This window comes from Fonsecaea monophora, assembly GCF_001642475.1.
Source record: "Fonsecaea monophora strain CBS 269.37 chromosome Unknown Scaff20, whole genome shotgun sequence".
NCBI lineage: Eukaryota > Fungi > Ascomycota > Eurotiomycetes > Chaetothyriales > Herpotrichiellaceae > Fonsecaea > Fonsecaea monophora.
This window is the reverse complement of record NW_019173951.1, coordinates 204,048-222,069: the sequence shown is the minus strand read 5'-3', so window position 1 is coordinate 222,069 and position 18,022 is coordinate 204,048. Positions and strand designations below refer to the sequence as shown.

At 52.4% G+C, this 18,022-nt stretch overlaps 7 protein-coding genes across 7 annotated transcripts; 5 read left to right on the top strand and 2 right to left on the bottom strand.

The window, feature by feature from the left end:
* Window positions 1-320: 320 nt before the first annotated feature.
* On the top strand, window positions 321-2,432 carry AYO21_03899 (hypothetical protein; the record flags this gene model as incomplete). Its single annotated transcript, XM_022653872.1, has 1 exon — window positions 321-2,432. The coding sequence occupies one exon, from the start codon at window positions 321-323 to the stop codon at window positions 2,430-2,432; it is 2,112 nt and encodes a 703-aa protein (XP_022513848.1).
* Window positions 2,433-3,283: 851 nt separating this feature from the next.
* On the bottom strand, window positions 3,284-4,245 carry AYO21_03898 (hypothetical protein; the record flags this gene model as incomplete). The annotated part of the gene is made up of 2 exons (XM_022653871.1): window positions 3,284-4,017; window positions 4,110-4,245. 2 exons carry the CDS (start codon window positions 4,243-4,245, stop codon window positions 3,284-3,286), a joined length of 870 nt encoding a protein of 289 aa, XP_022513847.1.
* A 1,603-nt stretch (window positions 4,246-5,848) lies between these two features.
* AYO21_03897 (hypothetical protein) lies at window positions 5,849-6,803 on the top strand (the record flags this gene model as incomplete). Its single annotated transcript, XM_022653870.1, has 2 exons — window positions 5,849-6,448; window positions 6,540-6,803. 2 exons carry the CDS (start codon window positions 5,849-5,851, stop codon window positions 6,801-6,803), a joined length of 864 nt encoding a protein of 287 aa, XP_022513846.1.
* Window positions 6,804-7,698: 895 nt separating this feature from the next.
* Window positions 7,699-10,080, bottom strand: AYO21_03896 (hypothetical protein; the record flags this gene model as incomplete). The annotated part of the gene is made up of 1 exon (XM_022653869.1): window positions 7,699-10,080. One exon carries the CDS (start codon window positions 10,078-10,080, stop codon window positions 7,699-7,701), a length of 2,382 nt encoding a protein of 793 aa, XP_022513845.1.
* A 1,179-nt stretch (window positions 10,081-11,259) lies between these two features.
* Window positions 11,260-11,787, top strand: AYO21_03895 (hypothetical protein; the record flags this gene model as incomplete). The annotated part of the gene is made up of 2 exons (XM_022653868.1): window positions 11,260-11,521; window positions 11,597-11,787. The coding sequence occupies 2 exons, from the start codon at window positions 11,260-11,262 to the stop codon at window positions 11,785-11,787; spliced, it is 453 nt and encodes a 150-aa protein (XP_022513844.1).
* A 3,553-nt stretch (window positions 11,788-15,340) lies between these two features.
* AYO21_03894 (hypothetical protein) lies at window positions 15,341-16,166 on the top strand (the record flags this gene model as incomplete). The annotated part of the gene is made up of 2 exons (XM_022653867.1): window positions 15,341-15,676; window positions 15,768-16,166. The coding sequence occupies 2 exons, from the start codon at window positions 15,341-15,343 to the stop codon at window positions 16,164-16,166; spliced, it is 735 nt and encodes a 244-aa protein (XP_022513843.1).
* A 754-nt stretch (window positions 16,167-16,920) lies between these two features.
* Window positions 16,921-17,926, top strand: AYO21_03893 (hypothetical protein; the record flags this gene model as incomplete). Its single annotated transcript, XM_022653866.1, has 2 exons — window positions 16,921-17,247; window positions 17,372-17,926. The coding sequence occupies 2 exons, from the start codon at window positions 16,921-16,923 to the stop codon at window positions 17,924-17,926; spliced, it is 882 nt and encodes a 293-aa protein (XP_022513842.1).
* Between the last annotated feature and the right edge of the window lie 96 nt (window positions 17,927-18,022).

Sequence of the window (18,022 nt, the reverse complement as noted above, 5' to 3'; positions counted from 1 at the left end):
TGGGCGAGATTGGTTAGTCCTCTGTCTCGTCAGGAGTGGTGAGTGGTGCTGGTGGTGCCAGTGAGAGTCATGCTCATGCTCAAGTCCCCCGCCATGACTTGCCATCGCCATAGTCCTTCAACCCTGCGCTGGTCGTCGACTGTTTCCACCTCATTCAACTACCACCACCCCTTCACTAGGGGTGATTGTAGTCTATTCCAATCACCTCCGTTTGTCGGATGCTTCCTTTTGTTGTTGTGCACTCGTTCATCTTCCTTTCTTGTCGAGGACTCTAGTCTGCTTCACTGCCGGCTTGAGGAGACAGTACAGCACCAGCAGCGATGTCATCCAGCGCCACCTCCATTCCGCCCACAAGCAAACTCCCTCCGTCCTCGAATTCGTCCAGTTTCTCGCTCGCTCCTCCCGATACTTCCTTCTCCAAACGCTCAAACAGCTCAGGGAGTTCTGGTGCAGCTATTGCAACGCGTCAGATCCCGCAGGCGCGCGGGAACCAACCATTAAAGAAGCAGCACAAGCAACAAAGGAAACCTCGTCTTGTCGATGAGGATGTCCTACACGAGACTCACGCCATGAGGTCCATTAACTCACGCAAGGGTCAAACCTCCATCACCCATCTCATGAACTTCTCGCTCCCTCCCCGCCCACAGCATCACTATCAGCATCACTTCAATCATCGACACCAGAGACGTAATCCTACCTGGGGCCTTGGCTCCGGCTATCATGCTGTGGACAAAGCCCGCTATGTTCATGCAAACTACCGCTTCGTCGTCCGTCCTGACCGGGAATACCACGCACAGACAGTCGACGCAGATGTCTACGTCAGTTGGGACGCTGTCTTGCAAGTGCTGGCATCGGCCGAGACTCAAGATGCTAGCTGTCCGATCTGCCTGTCCACTCCAGTCGCTCCACGCATGGCTAAATGTGGCCACATTTTCTGTCTACCCTGCCTCATCCGCTATATGCACTCTACAGACGAATCCAACCCTGTTCCGGACAAGCGACCCAGATGGAAAAAATGCCCAATATGCGAGGATAGCATTTATATATCTGACGCGAGACCGGTCAGGTGGATTCAGGGCAACGACGTCAGCATGCTGAGAGAAGGTGGTGACGTTCTGCTCAGGCTGCTGAAACGTGAACCTGGTTCAACACTGGCATTGCCTAGAGACACCGCAGAGAGCAACGGCCACTCGGAGGACATCCCCTGGTTTCATGTGGCTGGGATGATGGAGTACGCTCGCTTCATGAAAGGTGGTGAAGACTATATGAAAACTCAGTATGACCAGGAGATTGCGGCTCTCGATGCCCAGGAAAGGGAGGACGAACTGATGTTTGGTGACGATAACACATGGACCCGGAAAGCTGTCCTGGCCGTTGAAGATGCCAAACAGAAGTTGTCTGGGCTGGGAAACCCACCTGTGGCAGCACCAACTTCTCCTGCAAAGCAACCAGAGATTCCGGAGTCCTGGGAATCAGCCGACCAGGAGTCTTCTAACTTAACTTCGGCAGTCAAGTCAATGACTCTCAGTCAAGGCCTTCCTACCATGCAACCTGCATCAGGTCCCTCGAGACATGCTCACGGATCCCAACGCCCATTATCCCACCCGTTCTATTTTTACCATGCATTACCAAATTTCTTCCTTTCACCCTTAGACATCCGAATTTTGAAGGCTGCTTTTGGCGACTTTTCGGCATTTCCATCGACCATCCTCCCGAGGGTAGAGCACATCTCTACGGGACATATCATAGATGATGACCTGCGCAAACGGGCCAAGTACATGGCTCATTTACCATACGGGTGCGAGGTGACATTTTTGGAATGTGACTGGACCGATGTCATCAGCCCAGTCATTCTAGAGCAGTTCCAAGATGACATTACCAGGAGACGAAAGAGGAACCTGGAAAAAGAAGCAAGAGAAGAGAGAGATAGAATCCGAGCCGAAAAGGAAGAGGACGATAAAAGATGGGCTGCCGCCCGAAGACCGCGGAGACCAAGCTCTGTACCAAAGAGTTTCACTGAATCAGATTTCCAGCCATTGGTCGAGTCGGGCAATCATACAAGTTCTTCACCAGGCGAATCTGGTCTGGCAACGACGCCGCCCTGGGGTAACGCGCGGGCTCAGTCTGCGTTTGCAACGTTGGCCACACCAGGCACGAGTCCTGACGCACCTCGAACGGTTTGGGGTACGGCGGCAGTCGCTCCACTCTCTCCACCCCTGCTCGCTGCGCCTGAACCTGTGAGCGCACACGCCGACGACGGCTGGTTACAGGGATGGGAGCAGGATCTTCTCGACGAGAGCGATGCCGTGGCTATGGTTGAGGCTTCCTTGATTAATGGTGGCTCACGGTCTAGTGGCGGTGGCCCCTCTTCGAAGAAAGGGAAGAAGAAGAAGATTACACTTATGTCGACGGGCAATCGACGTGGCGCTTAGCAATGGCTTGAGATTTTCGATAAACCATTCCATGTGTTCAGGACTGAGATGTGTCAACGACAGCAATGAGAATTGAAAGAGAAGGGAGTGCGAGGCATACTGTGTGATTGTAGATAGCGACGACCGATCTTGAAATGAGCCAGGAAGCAAATTTATGTGTGCCTTTAAGCAAATAAATACACGCTCAATGGAATCGAAATTCACAAAACACAATAAACAATATTGTCATCGCATCTAGTCTACCCAACTCAAGTTTGGAGAAACATGGGATGTCTGAATCCACAGCGGACGTATGTGTCGTCGGAGATGTATGCGAGGTGATATACGTCCGAGTATCGAGTGTTATGGTCGAAAGTCTCTTGACTACCTAGGTACACAAGCACAGTCAGTACGAGGTCATGATACGAGATCAAGCCGAGTCTCCTCTCTAAGGAAGAAGAAGAGTTCAAGTTATCTCCGCTCAGGGAGGTTTGCTGTTGCGATACATACAGCATGCAGCATTCGCTATAGCATACGGGATACTACGGCGGACACATACAGCATTTCCATTCCGTCAAAAAAGAGATGAATTTCCTAGTATAGCGTCACTCGGTACATTTGATCCCCTTTCTCCATGCCATCGTTCGTTCCGTTACATTCTTGTCCCAGACCTCGTTTGATCCATAGGCTGCTATGGGTGTCGTCAAGGCCGGCGCGTCCGTGTCTCATTCCATGTATGCATCATCGTCCGTCTTCGTCGTCGTCGCGCACATCCAGAGCAATACCGTAGTCGTGATGGATTTGCACACCACGTCCCTTCGCTCTCAGTCTACATACGCAGATGCTAGTCTATGCCATCTGGGCCAGAAAATCTAGACATCGATGGCGTCCACGACAACGCCCTTGACCCAGTCGTAGCCCATGACTCGGGCGACCTCTTGGGCCGTTTCGTGGCTGACAAGGGCGCTGACGAGGTACAAGCTCGCGTCGATGCCGCTGATGGTGCCGCCGCTAGTGATGACCCGCATGCCGCCCAGCTTCATGCTCTGTCGGCGCACTAGGTTCTCGTGTTTCAGGTTGCTCTCCCGTCTGGCCAGGGAGCCCTTGCGGGCGGTGCTCCCCTTGCGGTTCTTCTTGAACACGTAGGGGTTTTCGTCCAGGTTCTCACCCAGGTCGAAGCGGGCGTTGTTCACCACATAGCGCTCCTCCATGACGTCGGTGCGTTCACCCATCTCGCGCGCCGCGGCATCTTGACACTCCTTCTCCAGCTTGATGTAGAAGTCCGGGTGTGTGGTCGCCGCCAGCCCCTGTAGGAGGCCCTGGCTCGCCAAAAAGAGTGCCGCCGTGTCCACGGCCAGCACGGTCCGCTCCCTCCCGGGGTCAGAGGTCTGGGCGTCGGCGAATGCCTTGATGATTTGTGTAGGTTCGGCCTTGTCTTTGAGGACCTGCATGCACTTGTCCTTGCCGCCGGGGACGACGAGGACGTCGAACTCCTTGAGACGCTTGTGTGCTTCCTTGTACGAGACGTGTGCAGTCAATGTGACGCCTTGGGCGGTCAGGACGTGTTCCTGCGCAGCTGCAAAGGTGACATCAAAGGCTTTGCTTTCTGGATTGCTTGCATGTCAGCTTGGTGTGGTAGGTAAAAGGCTGGTCGTGTGACGCGGGGTTTTGGGGGGAAGGGGGGAAGTGTCTACATACCTGGGTCACTGGCATTGTATTGAGCGTGAGTGAGAACTTCAAGCGGGCCGGCAAAGTCGAGCAGGTCCATGCCATCATGCATGGTGATGAGGACCTGGATGGGCTCGTTGGTCTCGGTGTCCTGAATTGCACTCATCTTGCCGGCTGTAGATGGGTCTGTGTCTGGAGAGAGGAGGTGAAGAAAGGGATTGTGCCTGAAACAGGTGAAGAATGTAATGTAAGTGGTTGGTTTGAGTGATCAAAGGACCTTGAAAGGCTGTGTGCAGATGTTGGAGTGTGGTGGTTTGTCTCGGGCTTGGCTGCGGTGACTGATTGAAGGAAGGGGAAAGAAGGACAAAGGAGGAGAAGAGTTCGGAGAAGGTGGCACGACAGCTTGGTGGCTCGGTGGCACCGGTGATTCGGTGGCGTGGCTGGTTTGTTTCTGCGGAGACCCCACGAAATTCCTGAGCGCCAGTGGCCAAAAATCGTGGGGTACTGAGAGGCACTTTGACGCACTAACTGAGGGGCAACCGGGGCATCAATCAGGCTATTAGGCCACCAAAAAGGCGCAGGCAAGTGAGAAGTAAGACCTCGTCGCGGTCAAGTTTCTACCACACACTCGACACCACCTGCATAATACCCTCCCTCTCCTGTTACCATCACAAACCCACGAAGACTAGTATGTGGTCTGTCAGGATAAGGACAGCCAAGGACACAGACTCCAAAGCTCGTGAACACCTGATATCAAGCCTGTCAGAGACGTCTATATTCCTGCTCCCCGGTTCTGACTTCACCCCTTTCCCATTGCGTGCGAAAAACGTCAATTATCCTTGTTCGTCTTGCACTTCCTCTTCCCTCTGAACCAGAGGCTGAGATTTTCACTTTTGATCTGCAATGTTCTTCCCAGCACAGGAAGGCCTGCACCGTGTGTCAGCTGCACTTTTATGCAGTTCGCAGATACGGCAGATACGTGGGATATGCCATTGCCAATCGACCTGAGCAGCACTCACACTCTTTGCTTTGAACATGCCTTGGCGCCACCCAAACGCTGGATTTCTATGCAAGAAAGGCACAACTCCTCGAATTAATGGTCCTTTGAGGCTCTTCTGCCGTCACTGAAGAGTGCCTGTGCATGCCAAATGCAACCCCTGTCAGTTGACGGCCAGAACTTCGACAGGCGCATGACAGCCCCTTTGTAGCGGTAAGGAGCGGTGAGGAGCGGCGAGAAGTTGACGACAGAGATCGATGCGCCCGACGAACGTGTGTTCGGCAGCCTGGACCTTTTTTCTTATCCGGATGTTGACCCAGAGTGTCGACTTGCAGCGACTTGCAGCGGCGACTGCCCTCAATGTTTGGCGCTGAGCCCATGTCAAGAGCGGTATCATGCAAGGTAGGGTTGGGACAATGGATCGTCCAAGCGTCCATACCTATCTTCGATGGCTAGACTGGTTCTGTCAGCCAATTCCCCCGAGCCTGCAGAGCAGTATTTAAGGTCAATGATGGACTTCCCTCGTCTCTTTTGGGCGGCATGTTCATTGTGGTCAGATGAGCACTGCGTACTTGACTCGCGTTGAGGCTCTATCAGCCTACGTTTCACCAAACTGACATAGCTCACTGATCTTTCAACTTCCGGAGCCTTGATAAACATTTACTTCCATAACAGCATCTTCAACTTCAGACCTCGACACAAACCCGGCAGAATTCCTTCCGCATCCACAAGGCGGCGTCGTGGTTATACCGAGTCCACAGCAATTGTGGAGATGACCCGATCTGACTTCGATCACCTGGAAAAGTCCTATAGAGAGCAGCGAACAGAACTTCAGGCCATGACCCTCCAATTGAGGAAGATTGGCCTGACTGCAAATAAACCGCAGCAAGATGTCGCAGCTAGAAAGGAGAATCAAACGAGTCTCCAAAACGAGGTGGTCCAGGAAAAAGCAAAGTCCACCCAGTTAGAGGCTGACAACAAGACCATGGCTATCTACATAGCCCGACTCAAGAGCGAGAACATGAAGCTCAAAAGAACAAATGCAATGCACGTCGCTCATCAGCAACAAAAGATGAAAGCTATGCCCGTGGGCCTGATTGAGATGGTGATGGCGGAGCACGCCCAGCTCTTGGAAGCGAATAGGGAGCTGAAGCAACAGAACGAGACCATGGCGGCCGAAAATGCCCGGCTGCAGCGACTTCAGAGCGAGCAGGGCCAACATGTCAAGGAGCTGGAGCAGCATGTCGCCACCCTGGAACTCAACCAGCAGCGCAAGAGATATCACCTTGAGGCGTGCCGAGCGAAAATCGGGAAATTGACAGATACCTATCTGTACAATGCCGGCGGCACTAAGGAGGGGAAACCATACAAGGTACGAACATGTGTGCCACGATCACCACACTCGTTCATATACATTGTCACTTCCCCGGAAAGAACAAGATGCTAACCCTGGAACTTTGCAGGACTTGAACCAAGTTTACCCCGTGTTCCTGAACGTCTTCGCCGAACTTGAGGCGGGCTTACTCTACTGTCTGATGGTCTCGGACGATAACAACTCGGATTCCAGTCCCAGCGAGCAAGCCCGCCTTGCCTTGGACAGGGTTTTCGAATCTGATCCGGTCTTCAGTGATTACCTGGGGGACGAAGCTCGAGTCAAGATGAAGGAAGAGCTCACGAACATCTTCCACGACGGGCTCGAGCTCTTTGGACGGGGAGGCATATTCTAAAGTGTTTAGAATATCGCCTTGGCTTGTGTACCAAGTATAGATAGAGAAAAGGTGATGAGGAGCGAAGTTGGGGGTAGCTAGTTGGATTTGTATTTTTTTTCTTTTTCTTCTTCTTCTTCAACTACTACTACTACTACTACTACTACTACTGGAGGTACTTTTTACCCCGTTCGTCATCCACATCACACTACATCGAGGTATATGTGTTACATACTACAGAATTAGGTCTGAAAATGGATTATCCGCGGAAATACGTAAAATCAAAGGATCGACAAGCTCGAGATCTCCTACACCAAAGAAAGCCATCGCCCTCTTAGTCAGCCACCGGTGCTTTATATATGTACCTCGTACACAAAGTACCACAACACTCAGCGGCGAATCTTGACCTTCTCCAAGATCCATTTCCGTTTCTAGACCTGATCATCCCGCCATTTAACCTGAGTTGTGACTAAGCTATCCTGAGCCGGGCTATGCAATCCTGAGCGCGGCTTTGGCGAACCCTGAGGCGTTCCCTGAGTACCGTGAGCACAGGCCTGAGCCTGCAAAGGTTCCCACAACTTGGCCCCTAGGGTTCCCAGTTTCCGGTGTTTCACATATTCGGGCCAGCCGCTTCCGTTTCCCCCACCACGGTTATTCTTGCCAGAATATCTACGGGGCCGCTTTTCTGGACTATGGATGTATTTCGGACTCATTTTCATTTACTGTAGACTGCGATCTATCAAGAGCAAATCAATGAAACGCCGGAGGCGAGAATCTAACGAGAATACGAGCTCCAAGAAGATGCGGCTTCCGAATCCACTGCCACTGCCGCTGCCTCGAGAATTCCTTTGTGCGACAAGATATGATTTCCAGTGGCGATAATTGCATACCGCAGACCCAATACCAAACCCAAAGCTTAACCAGTCAGAGAAAAGAGCCTCGGTAGCATCTTCAACCGGATCCAGCTCTCCGCCGGTTCAACCACATACCTAATCTCAGCAATGTCATCATAGATGGGCCTGAATGTCAGGAACTGTGTCGACTCATTTACATGGACTTTCAGGTCGAGGCAGGTTTGATTCATCACAAATATATGACCCCGAGTCGCAACAGTAGGGGATTCTTGGACTCCTAGATTATGATCCGATGGGCTTGGAGGCGTATCCGGCGTCCAGTATCGCCAGAGCGAAGAATCGCCATAGGTGTCTGCCGAGTACAGTTTTCGGGGAAGCCCCGTGACCAAGTCACCGTCTTCGGCCCTGATCAAGGCAGGACGGGCTGATTGAATGGGATGTGCAAGTTGTATCTCTTTCTTGTTGTCCTTGTTGGATGATATCGCTCCGTGCACGAGACGATGGCTGTCAAGGATGAGAGTATCCAAGACCTCGACAAAGCGTGGACACTGGAGGCTGGTGATGGCGTATGTGAGACCGCGGGCCTCGAAATCCTGGTACACCTTCCAGTATTCTGGTAGTGTGAGGATAGACATCCGGACACTGTCCGAAAGAAACTGAGCCACATTGGTATAAGACAGTCCGGCGAAGACAATTTGATCTTCGCCTGGGATACTATACGTTTTTGCTTGACCACTATAGAAACCTATGGACATAAATTTATCCAGTGCAGGCGAATATGCGAAGCGCAGGTGTTCGGTGACAATGTCTTCGATCAATGGCATCAGCAAAAGTCTGGGGGTCTGATACTTTGCTTCGGCGACGAGGACACCTTTATCGAAGAGAGACACAGCTTCGGTACCATGGAACTGTCGACATGCCAGGGCCACGACGTCCAAGACGGATCTCGTAAATCCTTTGTCATGATATTCGGGATTCGAGACGATCAGGATCGTTTCAGATTTGACAGCAACGAACCCGTCACGATACAAGACCTCCTTCACAATGGTTAGAGGTAAGTGGTGGTTCGTGTTGTTTGTCGTAGCAAGAGCATGGATCTGAGAGCCGAGCGCTTGCCTGCTTTTGATGACTGCAAAGCCAAAGTTCGTCTCCTTGTAATCCTTGTAGAACAGTTCCTGTGGGCACGATGCTTCGGTCATCACATGCATAAGATCAGAATATGTGGCTGCAGTACTCGCAATTGACTCCAACCTTTTGACGGCGAGTCTGTCGAGATTGCTCATATACTTCATCAACCCTGGTTCCGCCTCTAGTCGTGTAGCTTCGAGCAATATCTTAGCGAGTGAGGGCGCGAGATCCAGTCCAGATCCCAGAATTTTGACGTAGACTTGAATTGTGGAAGACCACGACACCTCATGGCTGATCGAAACATAAGGCGCAAATTTTTTCCGAATGATGTGGTGATCGATGATCGATCGCACGCCCATGCGAAAGCAGGCTTCGGTCTTGTGACAATCGACGAGTACAATGTTGTGATAATTTCGGGGCTTTGCCACACGAGACAACAGGCTCGAAAATTGTGGCCCGAGAATGTACTTGACCTCGGGTGGCACATACTCACACCACGTATGGACAGGCCTTTCCGGATAAAGGACTTTCCTTCGAACTGCTTCGAAAAGTGCGCTGCATGCAGAATCGGCATCTGGTCTGGGATGGCCGAGGACATACGTTGCGTCTGGCCTGTCGTCGGTCTGAAAGATTGCCAGGAGATCGTCTTCAGTGATAAGTTTTGGCAAATTGCTTGTGCTGGTCACTAAGGCACGCTTGCCGCGAAGGTCCGTCAGCATCTCGGTGAATTTCTCGCGTTCAAGCATGTCGCAACCTTGGCTCGGCAGTAGTCCGGAGTCATCGAACGAGATTAATAGTTCTTGGAGAGCTGCATCGTCTCTAGCATGGTTCAAGTTTTCATATCGCTCCCAGATGGGCAATATGGCCGACGGACTAGGAACCCCAACCCAAGAATAGCATTCTCGAATCATGAGCTTAGGGTGCTGCGCAAAGACAGGGACGCCTAGGTCCAAGGAACAAGTGCCAGAAGACGTCACAAGGCTTCTCATGGCTCCACTGATGAAATCCGAGGACTCTGGACTCCAGAACTTCCAGTGGCCAAGGAGATTCGTCGAAGAGAGCTTGGTTGGTAGTCCCCCTGGCCCGACGTCGCCAATGTCAAACCATCCTGGCCGCGAAACGGGTATTCTCCATTGGCCGTCTTGTGACTGAAGCTGGCCGTTGTTGAATTTCAGAAGCACGGCATTGCTAGCAACCTGTGGCACTTGCTCTGTATTATAAATAGCGAAGGTGTCCGAGAGCCATTCCGCAAAGCTAGATGAGGCAACTTCTGGTCGTCTTTGAGCGAGTGCTACAAATTCTCGAATGTTGAGCATTCTGATACCGAGGCGGCGGGATAGTTCGCCGGCCAGAATATGCGAGACTCTGCATATCTGGCCCTGCTCATCCTATTCAAGAGCGTTGCGCAGTCCAAGGTTGTTGGCTGCTTTGAGTACCCGCTCCGAGACAAGCAAGGGCGAAAGGCTAATATGTAATCCGAGCACGTCATCAAAAATAAAGCGAGACTGAGCTGTGCTGTTCGATAGATCCATGTAGTCGAATCTAACCGATCATATAAAGTGTTGCGCAAAAAGGTGGACGGCAGACCAGCAACTTTGGAACTCGGGGTGACCCGGCATGATGTACCTATATTCCATTTTCTCTCAAGCAGAATGGACGACATGTCTGCGATGCATCGCTACAAGGCGCAATTGAATGGGACGGGCGTGTCTCAATCCCTTTACCTATTCCCGTTAGCAATAGTGTACGAAGAAAGTAAGGGCCGTAGAACTTCGCCGAGATTCGAAAAGGGAAAATATGAGAGCGCCTCGAGTGCAGCCTTGGATCAATGTGTTCATTTCGCAGGTCCGGTCAGCGTCCGGGTCATACAGGCGTTGCACTCGCCCACTAGGTCTTCATCTGCTCTGGCTGGATCGACCGGACCAACTGGGTGTATCGATCTGCGAATCACCGTCTCCCTTCTCTCACTGGTGAGAGGAAACATGTCGGGAGTGCAATGAGCGCAGAGGATTGAGGAAAGAGCTACTCGCATCGGGCACCGCGGTCTGCCTTGCAGCGTGCGACAGCAGATAGCGGAAGAGGCCTTCGGTGAGGTACTGTTAGACACGTAGCTTCACTCGTGTTGTGCCGACTTTGTCACGCCCAAAGTCAACAACTGCATTGGAACCATTCCGCTTACAGTTTCGGTGAGGGAGTGGACCAAAAATGATTAGCCCATTTGAGTATGCGCATGCGCCGGTGCACATCCAATGCCAAGGCGACACGTTATTGTCAATTGCTGCGAGCACCGCCAGTTAGTACAGTCGATAACGCCCAAGGTTAGTGATAACGCCCAACTTACGGCTAGGTAACTTATTAATCTTAGCCTGGTCGTACAAAGCCCCTTCCTCCCTCTCCAGAGCATCCTGGTCCAACATCTTTCCATTTCATCGACGCCATCGTCCTGAAGCCTAGGCGAATCGATACAAACCAGTCACACCTACCACTCTGCTCGTATGGCTGAGCACTCTGCGTCGGCTCCCCCACCATCGAAGGTGCTTGGTGAGAAGCAAGTCGACGTGTCGTACACCAATCGCATGGCAGTGCGCGCTATTTTGGTCAACAATACAAACGATTTGATCGCCTTGATCTACATCGCCAAGGGCAATTACTACAAACTTCCTGGCGGGGGCGTCGAAGCGAATGAAGACCACAAACTCGCCGTCGAAAGAGAGACTCTCGAGGAAACCGGCTGCAGACCAAGGCTTGACGATATGCGTCTCCTAGCCACAAGCGAGGAATAGAGAAATGATCTTCATCAAACTTCATTCTGCTATGTTACCAGCCTGGAAGAGGACACCGGAAACCCGACACTGACAGAGCTAGAAGCTTCTGAAGGGTTGAAGCATAGCTGGGTCTCGAAACATGATGCCGTGGAGAAAATGCGCAACGTTGCACCAACCTCGGAGCTGGGACAGTACATCAAACGGCGCGATCTGTTCTTCCTGGAGTCATTTGTCTCACAGAAGGACCTCACATCTTAGCTCCACGAGAAGCACGACGCAATCAGATGTGGCTCAGCAAACAAATTTTCCAAGAACGCCCTCTCGGAGAAGTGTCACATTGCATTGGCTTAGTTTAGGGTATCTTATCGTGAAACCGAGTACGGACGAGGGATGCGCAGCAACCGGGCGCCAATGATGCCGCCTTCGCCATTTCATATTTTGATCCCATTCTGTCAGAGGATGAGGACAAGGGAGCTTTCCTTGGCCCGAGGACGACTGTGTCCACAAAAAGACATAACACCTCTTGTCCAGAATCTGATACTTGATTCAATCAATTTCGACCCTCTTGCCCTCTGCTAGATGGTCGCTTCCAGCCACTGCTAATTTGAGAGTACAAGCTTGCCACATCGCTGGTAGAGACTTCATTCAACTCGTCATCTCAGAGTGCCTTATTATTCGCTGCGGCGTCAGTGTGCTTGGTACTTCATAGGCATCATAGAGGTTCGCAGGCCACCAGGCAATTAATGTGAGATCTCGGCAAGCTGGAGCGTCATCCCTTTTAGGCTTCCGGAACCGGCTAACTCGGAAAGCAGAACAGTGTTCCTAGGCGCTTGGACGGACCGAACCCCAGTTTCAAAGCTTGAAGTTGCAGCAGGATGCATGACGGATCTGACCCACAACCGCCTGGTGCTTTTGGTATGACTGCGCCCACCGAGCTCCGTTTTGGGCCTGGCCCATTCGAGGGATCCACACCAAAAGGCGACAACCTTCGTCGGGATCAAGCCAGGCTTGCTTGGGTCAGCCGAAGTGTTTACAGATCGAGCGGCGAGGCAGTCTAGACGCTGGGTATAGCCCAAAGTCCACCTGCCCAGTGCACACGATGGTGATTAGTTGATGGCCAGTCGACGCTGTTGCTGCCTGGGTTGTATAAAGGTGAAGATGCTTCCATTTCCAAACATACAAATCGCTTTTGTTTCTTTGAACCATTCACTGCGGTGGTATCGATAGCAGTGGTATTGAAAATAGTGGCATCGACAGTAATAGCATCGACAGAAGTGACATCGATGGTAGTAGTATGACCGACAGTGGTATCGACCGCAGTAAGAGTGAGCATAATAAGTAAAAGGCTCACCTCTTCGAGACTTATTAATTTCTTCTCTGAGCCAGGTAGCTGCATTCTCTCCTTCACCATATATCAAAGGCATAAAGACATAGAAGATCCCGAGCAGACAGTATGCCTGGTCCTCCTTCTTCGTGTTCCGTTTAAGAGCCCACCGCATACGATCTTCCACGTTAAATTGGGGTAAAGGTGCGCTGCGGAGGGCCGTAACTAGAATATCGGTGATCTCGTGGATCTATTGTTTGAGGGTGTTCCTGCTACCTAGTCACTCTTCCTCGCGTGAAAAGAACTTAACTAATACCGGCGCTAAAAGCTCTCAAAGCGTCTAGCCCCGTGTGAGCTATCTACTGTCGCGGAAGGCCCGCTCCCATATCCGTTCTATGTTATCTTCTCCATTAGGGATTGACACGTCCGCCAAGTAGATATAGTACTTGACCGTATCGCGGTACTAGCGAAACATCGACTTGATAGCTTCTGAGTATTCGGTATTGTTCGCTTTATTAATGTAGTATATGTCCACCTAGAAGTATTCGAGTTTGTCCTTCTTCGCTTGCTCGCCGTAGAATCGGATCTTTACATAGCCGGCCTTATTCTTAAAAGATTAGCGTTTTAGATCGTCGAAATCGACCTCGTCCTTATCGTCTCCCTACGTATGCGAGAGGATCGCGTAGGGAGGGATGTCATCTTAAAGGTCTCCGGTCAGGCGGAGCTCGCCCTGATCGTCGAATGTTAGAAGACGCATAGTGTTGGGTAGGTACTGGCTGTACGTTATGAGTACATATGCGGCCTGGTAAGCACACCGTGCCTTACATGGCCCAGTAAAGCTTGAGTGCTCGTTGTGACCCGCTAGGGGATACCACTCTAGCAAACTGAGGGGGCGAAGAGAGGTAGTCGTAGTGGTTGCAATGACGGTGAGGTAACGGCGAAGTTAGTTGGGAGGCGCTGGATGGCGATGGGCGACTCTATGCTGGACCATAGCCAAGACTGACCCAGCGATTACATAGACGCATTTTGAAGAATGTCCGATCAGGCTGAAGGTGTATGTCCAGACGGCGCATGTGGCCGGCGCGAGGCAGCATGGCGGCTGCGCAGAGCAGGCACGGGGATGGGGGCTGAAATATGTGGCGTCAACCAACACCGCCTCCGTAATCGTGGCGTGCGGGGACGGACTGAATACGATGGGCAGACGGGGAAGGCACGTCCGAGATGAAGGACAGACGGTATGATAGGGAAGACGCGACGTGCACTGCGTGCAAGACGCTATCAGGGGAAAGGGTACCAGGGTCAATGCAACATAGAAGACGCGCTCCATCTTGCACGGAGGGCGTGGGTTGCGAGAGATTGCATCCACCGTCTGTGCAAGGAGTCCCAGGTCCGGGCCTTAGGTTCTCAGAATTGTGCCCTCGTCGATGGTCGTGTAAACCTTCCACATCTTCGAAGAGAGGCGCCTACGGATTATGCGTGAGCATCTAATGAGGGCGGGGCCCAGAAACGGGACTGAGCACGGTGGAGGTGAAGGGTGAGGCGGGTAAGCGCCGGCCTGAGCAGGCTGAGCAGCTCACGCTGAGGCTGGGCCGAAGTTGAGCCACGGTCACATGATACCTGAGTAAAGCGGCAGGTCGGTGTCCCAAACGGGTGCCAAGGCGAGGCGCTTTGTGGCCGCCAAATACCTAAAGATCCAACCAACGACACGAGTACAAAGTAATCTTCGTTTACTGGCCCCCAACTAAATCAGGCAAGCAACTGTATTGCCCATATTGGGTCTGTGCAGCCTCGCTTCATTATTACGAGTGATACCTCGTAATTCGTCCCCACAATCAGACTGACACGCCTTGCGAATACGGAGTACCTACATAAATAATGCTTACTGCCGAGAGGTAGGAACGTAGATCTGGCCAGACACTTTTAGCCTGCGGTATGCGATAGGGAGAACCTCGAAGATAGACCCAGTATGTAACGGGTCAAAAAATATTGGCGCGTTCCTGGGATGTGCCGGAAAGAGAGCTAGTAGCCTGATATCCGCGGGTGCTTCGGCCGCGCTTGTCAGCCATGGTTTCTCAAAAGAGTGGAAAAGACCGGAAACAAGTGGCGATTGTTTGGTGGTGGTCTGCTTTTTTTGGCTCACGACATGGGATATGTCAACCACGTAATTACCTTCGTACATGGCCCCGGAAAAGGGCCTGGATGTTCAAACAAGATATATAAGAAGGATTTTCCCTTCATGTCTCGTTCAGGGCTAGGATGGAGTTTTCTGCTTTCCAAAAACTAATCTGGTAAGGAGAGTCACATCGCTTGGGTGTCAGGGTACGAGGTCATCTCCATGCTTACCAAGAAATATATATATATGGTGGGTATATATCGTTCTTGAGTAACCATCGCTTGGAGGTTCTGGACTTTCACCCGCCTCCTTCTGTGGTCTTACTGTACAGACTTCGCAGTTGTCGACCACACCACAACATCTATCCGGAAGTCATGTCGGACAACAAACTTATCGTCATCTTGGGCAGTGGACCTGGCATCGGAGCTAGCACAGGGGCGATCTTCGCGTCCAAGGGTTTCAATGTCGCATTGCTCTCTCGGAATGTTGAACGTCTGAGTCAGGATGCTGCCAGAGTGCAAGCGGCCAATCCTGGTGTCACGGTCAAAGCGTACCCTGTTGATGTTGGAGACCACAATGCCCTGGCATTAGTGTTGGCCAAAGTCCACGCAGATCTGGGACCCCCGGAAGTGGTATATTACAACGCAGCAAGAGTCATGCCCTCGAGGATCGGTCAGACTGAGCCGGACTTCCTGCTAGAGGATTTCAAGGTGAGAGGAGAACCATGGATTTGGCCCAGGGAGGCACTGAGCGAGATCCTTCTCTGGTCTGTTGTTGGCTAACTGGTTTGACGATGCATAGAGCATGAACATTGGACTGTTTGTAGCAGCGTCGTGGGCGATGCCTCACCTGACGGCGGTGGCAGAGCGACCCGGGTCCCATCCATCGTTTCTGTTCACCAACAGCGGCCTGTATGACCGTCCACTGGCAGACTTCGCCTCGCTCTCCATGCAAAAGGCAGCGCAGTATAACTTGCTGCTGAGCTTGAAGCAAATGGTGGAAGACAAGGGTGTCCACGTCGGGGGGGTCAACATTGGCGGACTCGTCCTGGCAGATCACCCCATCACCAACCCTGACAACACCGCGCGAGCCCTCTACGATATGTACCTGCAGGACAAGCCCAACTGGCAATGGGAGGTCAAGTTGGGAGACTGGGATGAGTTTCTGAGGGAGATGGCGGCGGCTCAGAAGTCTGCCTGAGCCTTGATCTTACGCAGTCTCTGCCCAGTGTGTGTATGCGCAGTGGACGTTCTGTACAGTTATCGCGACATATTCTCGACTTGATGTACTCTTGCCGCTTTGTCTTCGATCTGTGTTGTCTCAGACATACACTCAGCCACCCATGTGTGTGCCTTCTCTTGTCGTGTGTGTGTGTGTGTGTGTGTGTGTGTGTGTCCCACCCCCTTTTTCGAGTCTCCCACTTTTCATAATAATTCCGCTTTGGTCTCGACTAAACGGCACGTGGGGAAATGGCGTGCCTCGTGGCCGTTGTTGCGCGGGGCTCCATTTCGGCTAAATCAACTTGTTGGAAATGAGAGTTAACTCTTATCTGGCCGTTGCTGAGGGGGCAACTATCGAATTGAAGGTAGCAAGCTCGGTTCCTTGGAGCGGAAAACTGTTGTGCCTAGCTCACCAGTACCGAGAACCTCGAACAACACTTTGCTGTCCACACACACACGCACACAGACTTGACTTCTCTTTCTTCTCTCCCTGGATTTCGTCACCAGAACTTCATTTACTTTTCCCCTTTCCCTCTTCCTCCTTGACTGGAGGTCCTTTCCCATTCTTTCGTGGGTTTCTTTTTCCTTCGCGCAATATATACTCATTCCATACGTTCTTCTTTTTCGTTGTGCCGCTCAGTTTCTCGCCATCGAGGGCTTCTTTTTTTGCTTCCTTGCTTGCGCGTATCCCCGATAGTTCGACCGACGAAACTCTCCGGTTTCCACGCAAGACGATGCATTTCGCTTCCCTCCTCCTTCTCCCCCTGCTGGTCGCAGCGGACCAAAATCCCCTGTTTGAAAAGGCCGCAGGCTGGTTCGACAAGGCCAAATCATTCATCCCCGGTGCCGCGCCTGCGGACTCGGTGCCTGACCCTCTCAGCAATCCTCTCGAGGCGGGCGCGGCCGCCGTCGCAGATCACAAGGTCGAGAAGATCAACGTCCGCAACTGGCAGCGCAAATTGGCGCCCAAGCCGGACACCGAGGAAGAATGGATGATCTATGTGACGGGCGGGAACAAGACGTGCTTTGGCCGATGTGCGAAGGTGGATACCGTGTGGACTGTACGTATATTGCAACGCATTTATTGTGCTCCTGCCTTTGCCCTTCCCCCCCTCCAGAAATATATCCGTGCGATTTTCCTGTTGTTGGTGGCTATTGGGAAACTAATCTTTGGCGGCAATCTAGGAAGCTGTGCCCTTGTTATCCGCATTGCCCCAACCTGCAGGATCTCCCCCGCTCATCCTGGGCCTCCTCGACTGCGAAAAGGACGAGGTCGTCTGCACGGCGTGGGCAGCGGGCGTGCCCAACATCTACCACTTCCTGCTGCCCAAGCAGTCGGACCAAGGCGCAAAGAGCCCCTTGCACATCGTCCCACTCAACGTCTCCAGCACCACCGTCGCCGACATCACCAGCCTGCCGCGGGCCTCCAAGTCGCGCTACCTCGACTACCCGGAGTACACGGGCCTGCTGCACCCCACCGACGGCCTGCTGGCCCAGGTCGGCGTCATCCAGCCCTTTGGCTACTTCATGTGGGCCCTGGGTACCATGCCCTCGTGGCTGATGATGCTCGGCATCAGCTTCATCTCCCGACAGATCATGAGCCGGAGGATGGGCGGCGGCAGAGGTATCCCTGCTCCGGGCGACGCCCAGCAGCAGCCTGCTGCTCCTAGGGTCGCGCCCGCCTCTCCGGCGTCGCAGCCCAAGGCCGGTGGCGCTGGCAGTGCGCGGAAGAGGAAGTGAATGAGATGATGTGGTGGAAAAATTGGGGGAGGAAGGAGGAGCATTGATCATAATGGTATGGTGTGGCGTGGTGTGGTGTGAACCAGAAGAGAAGAG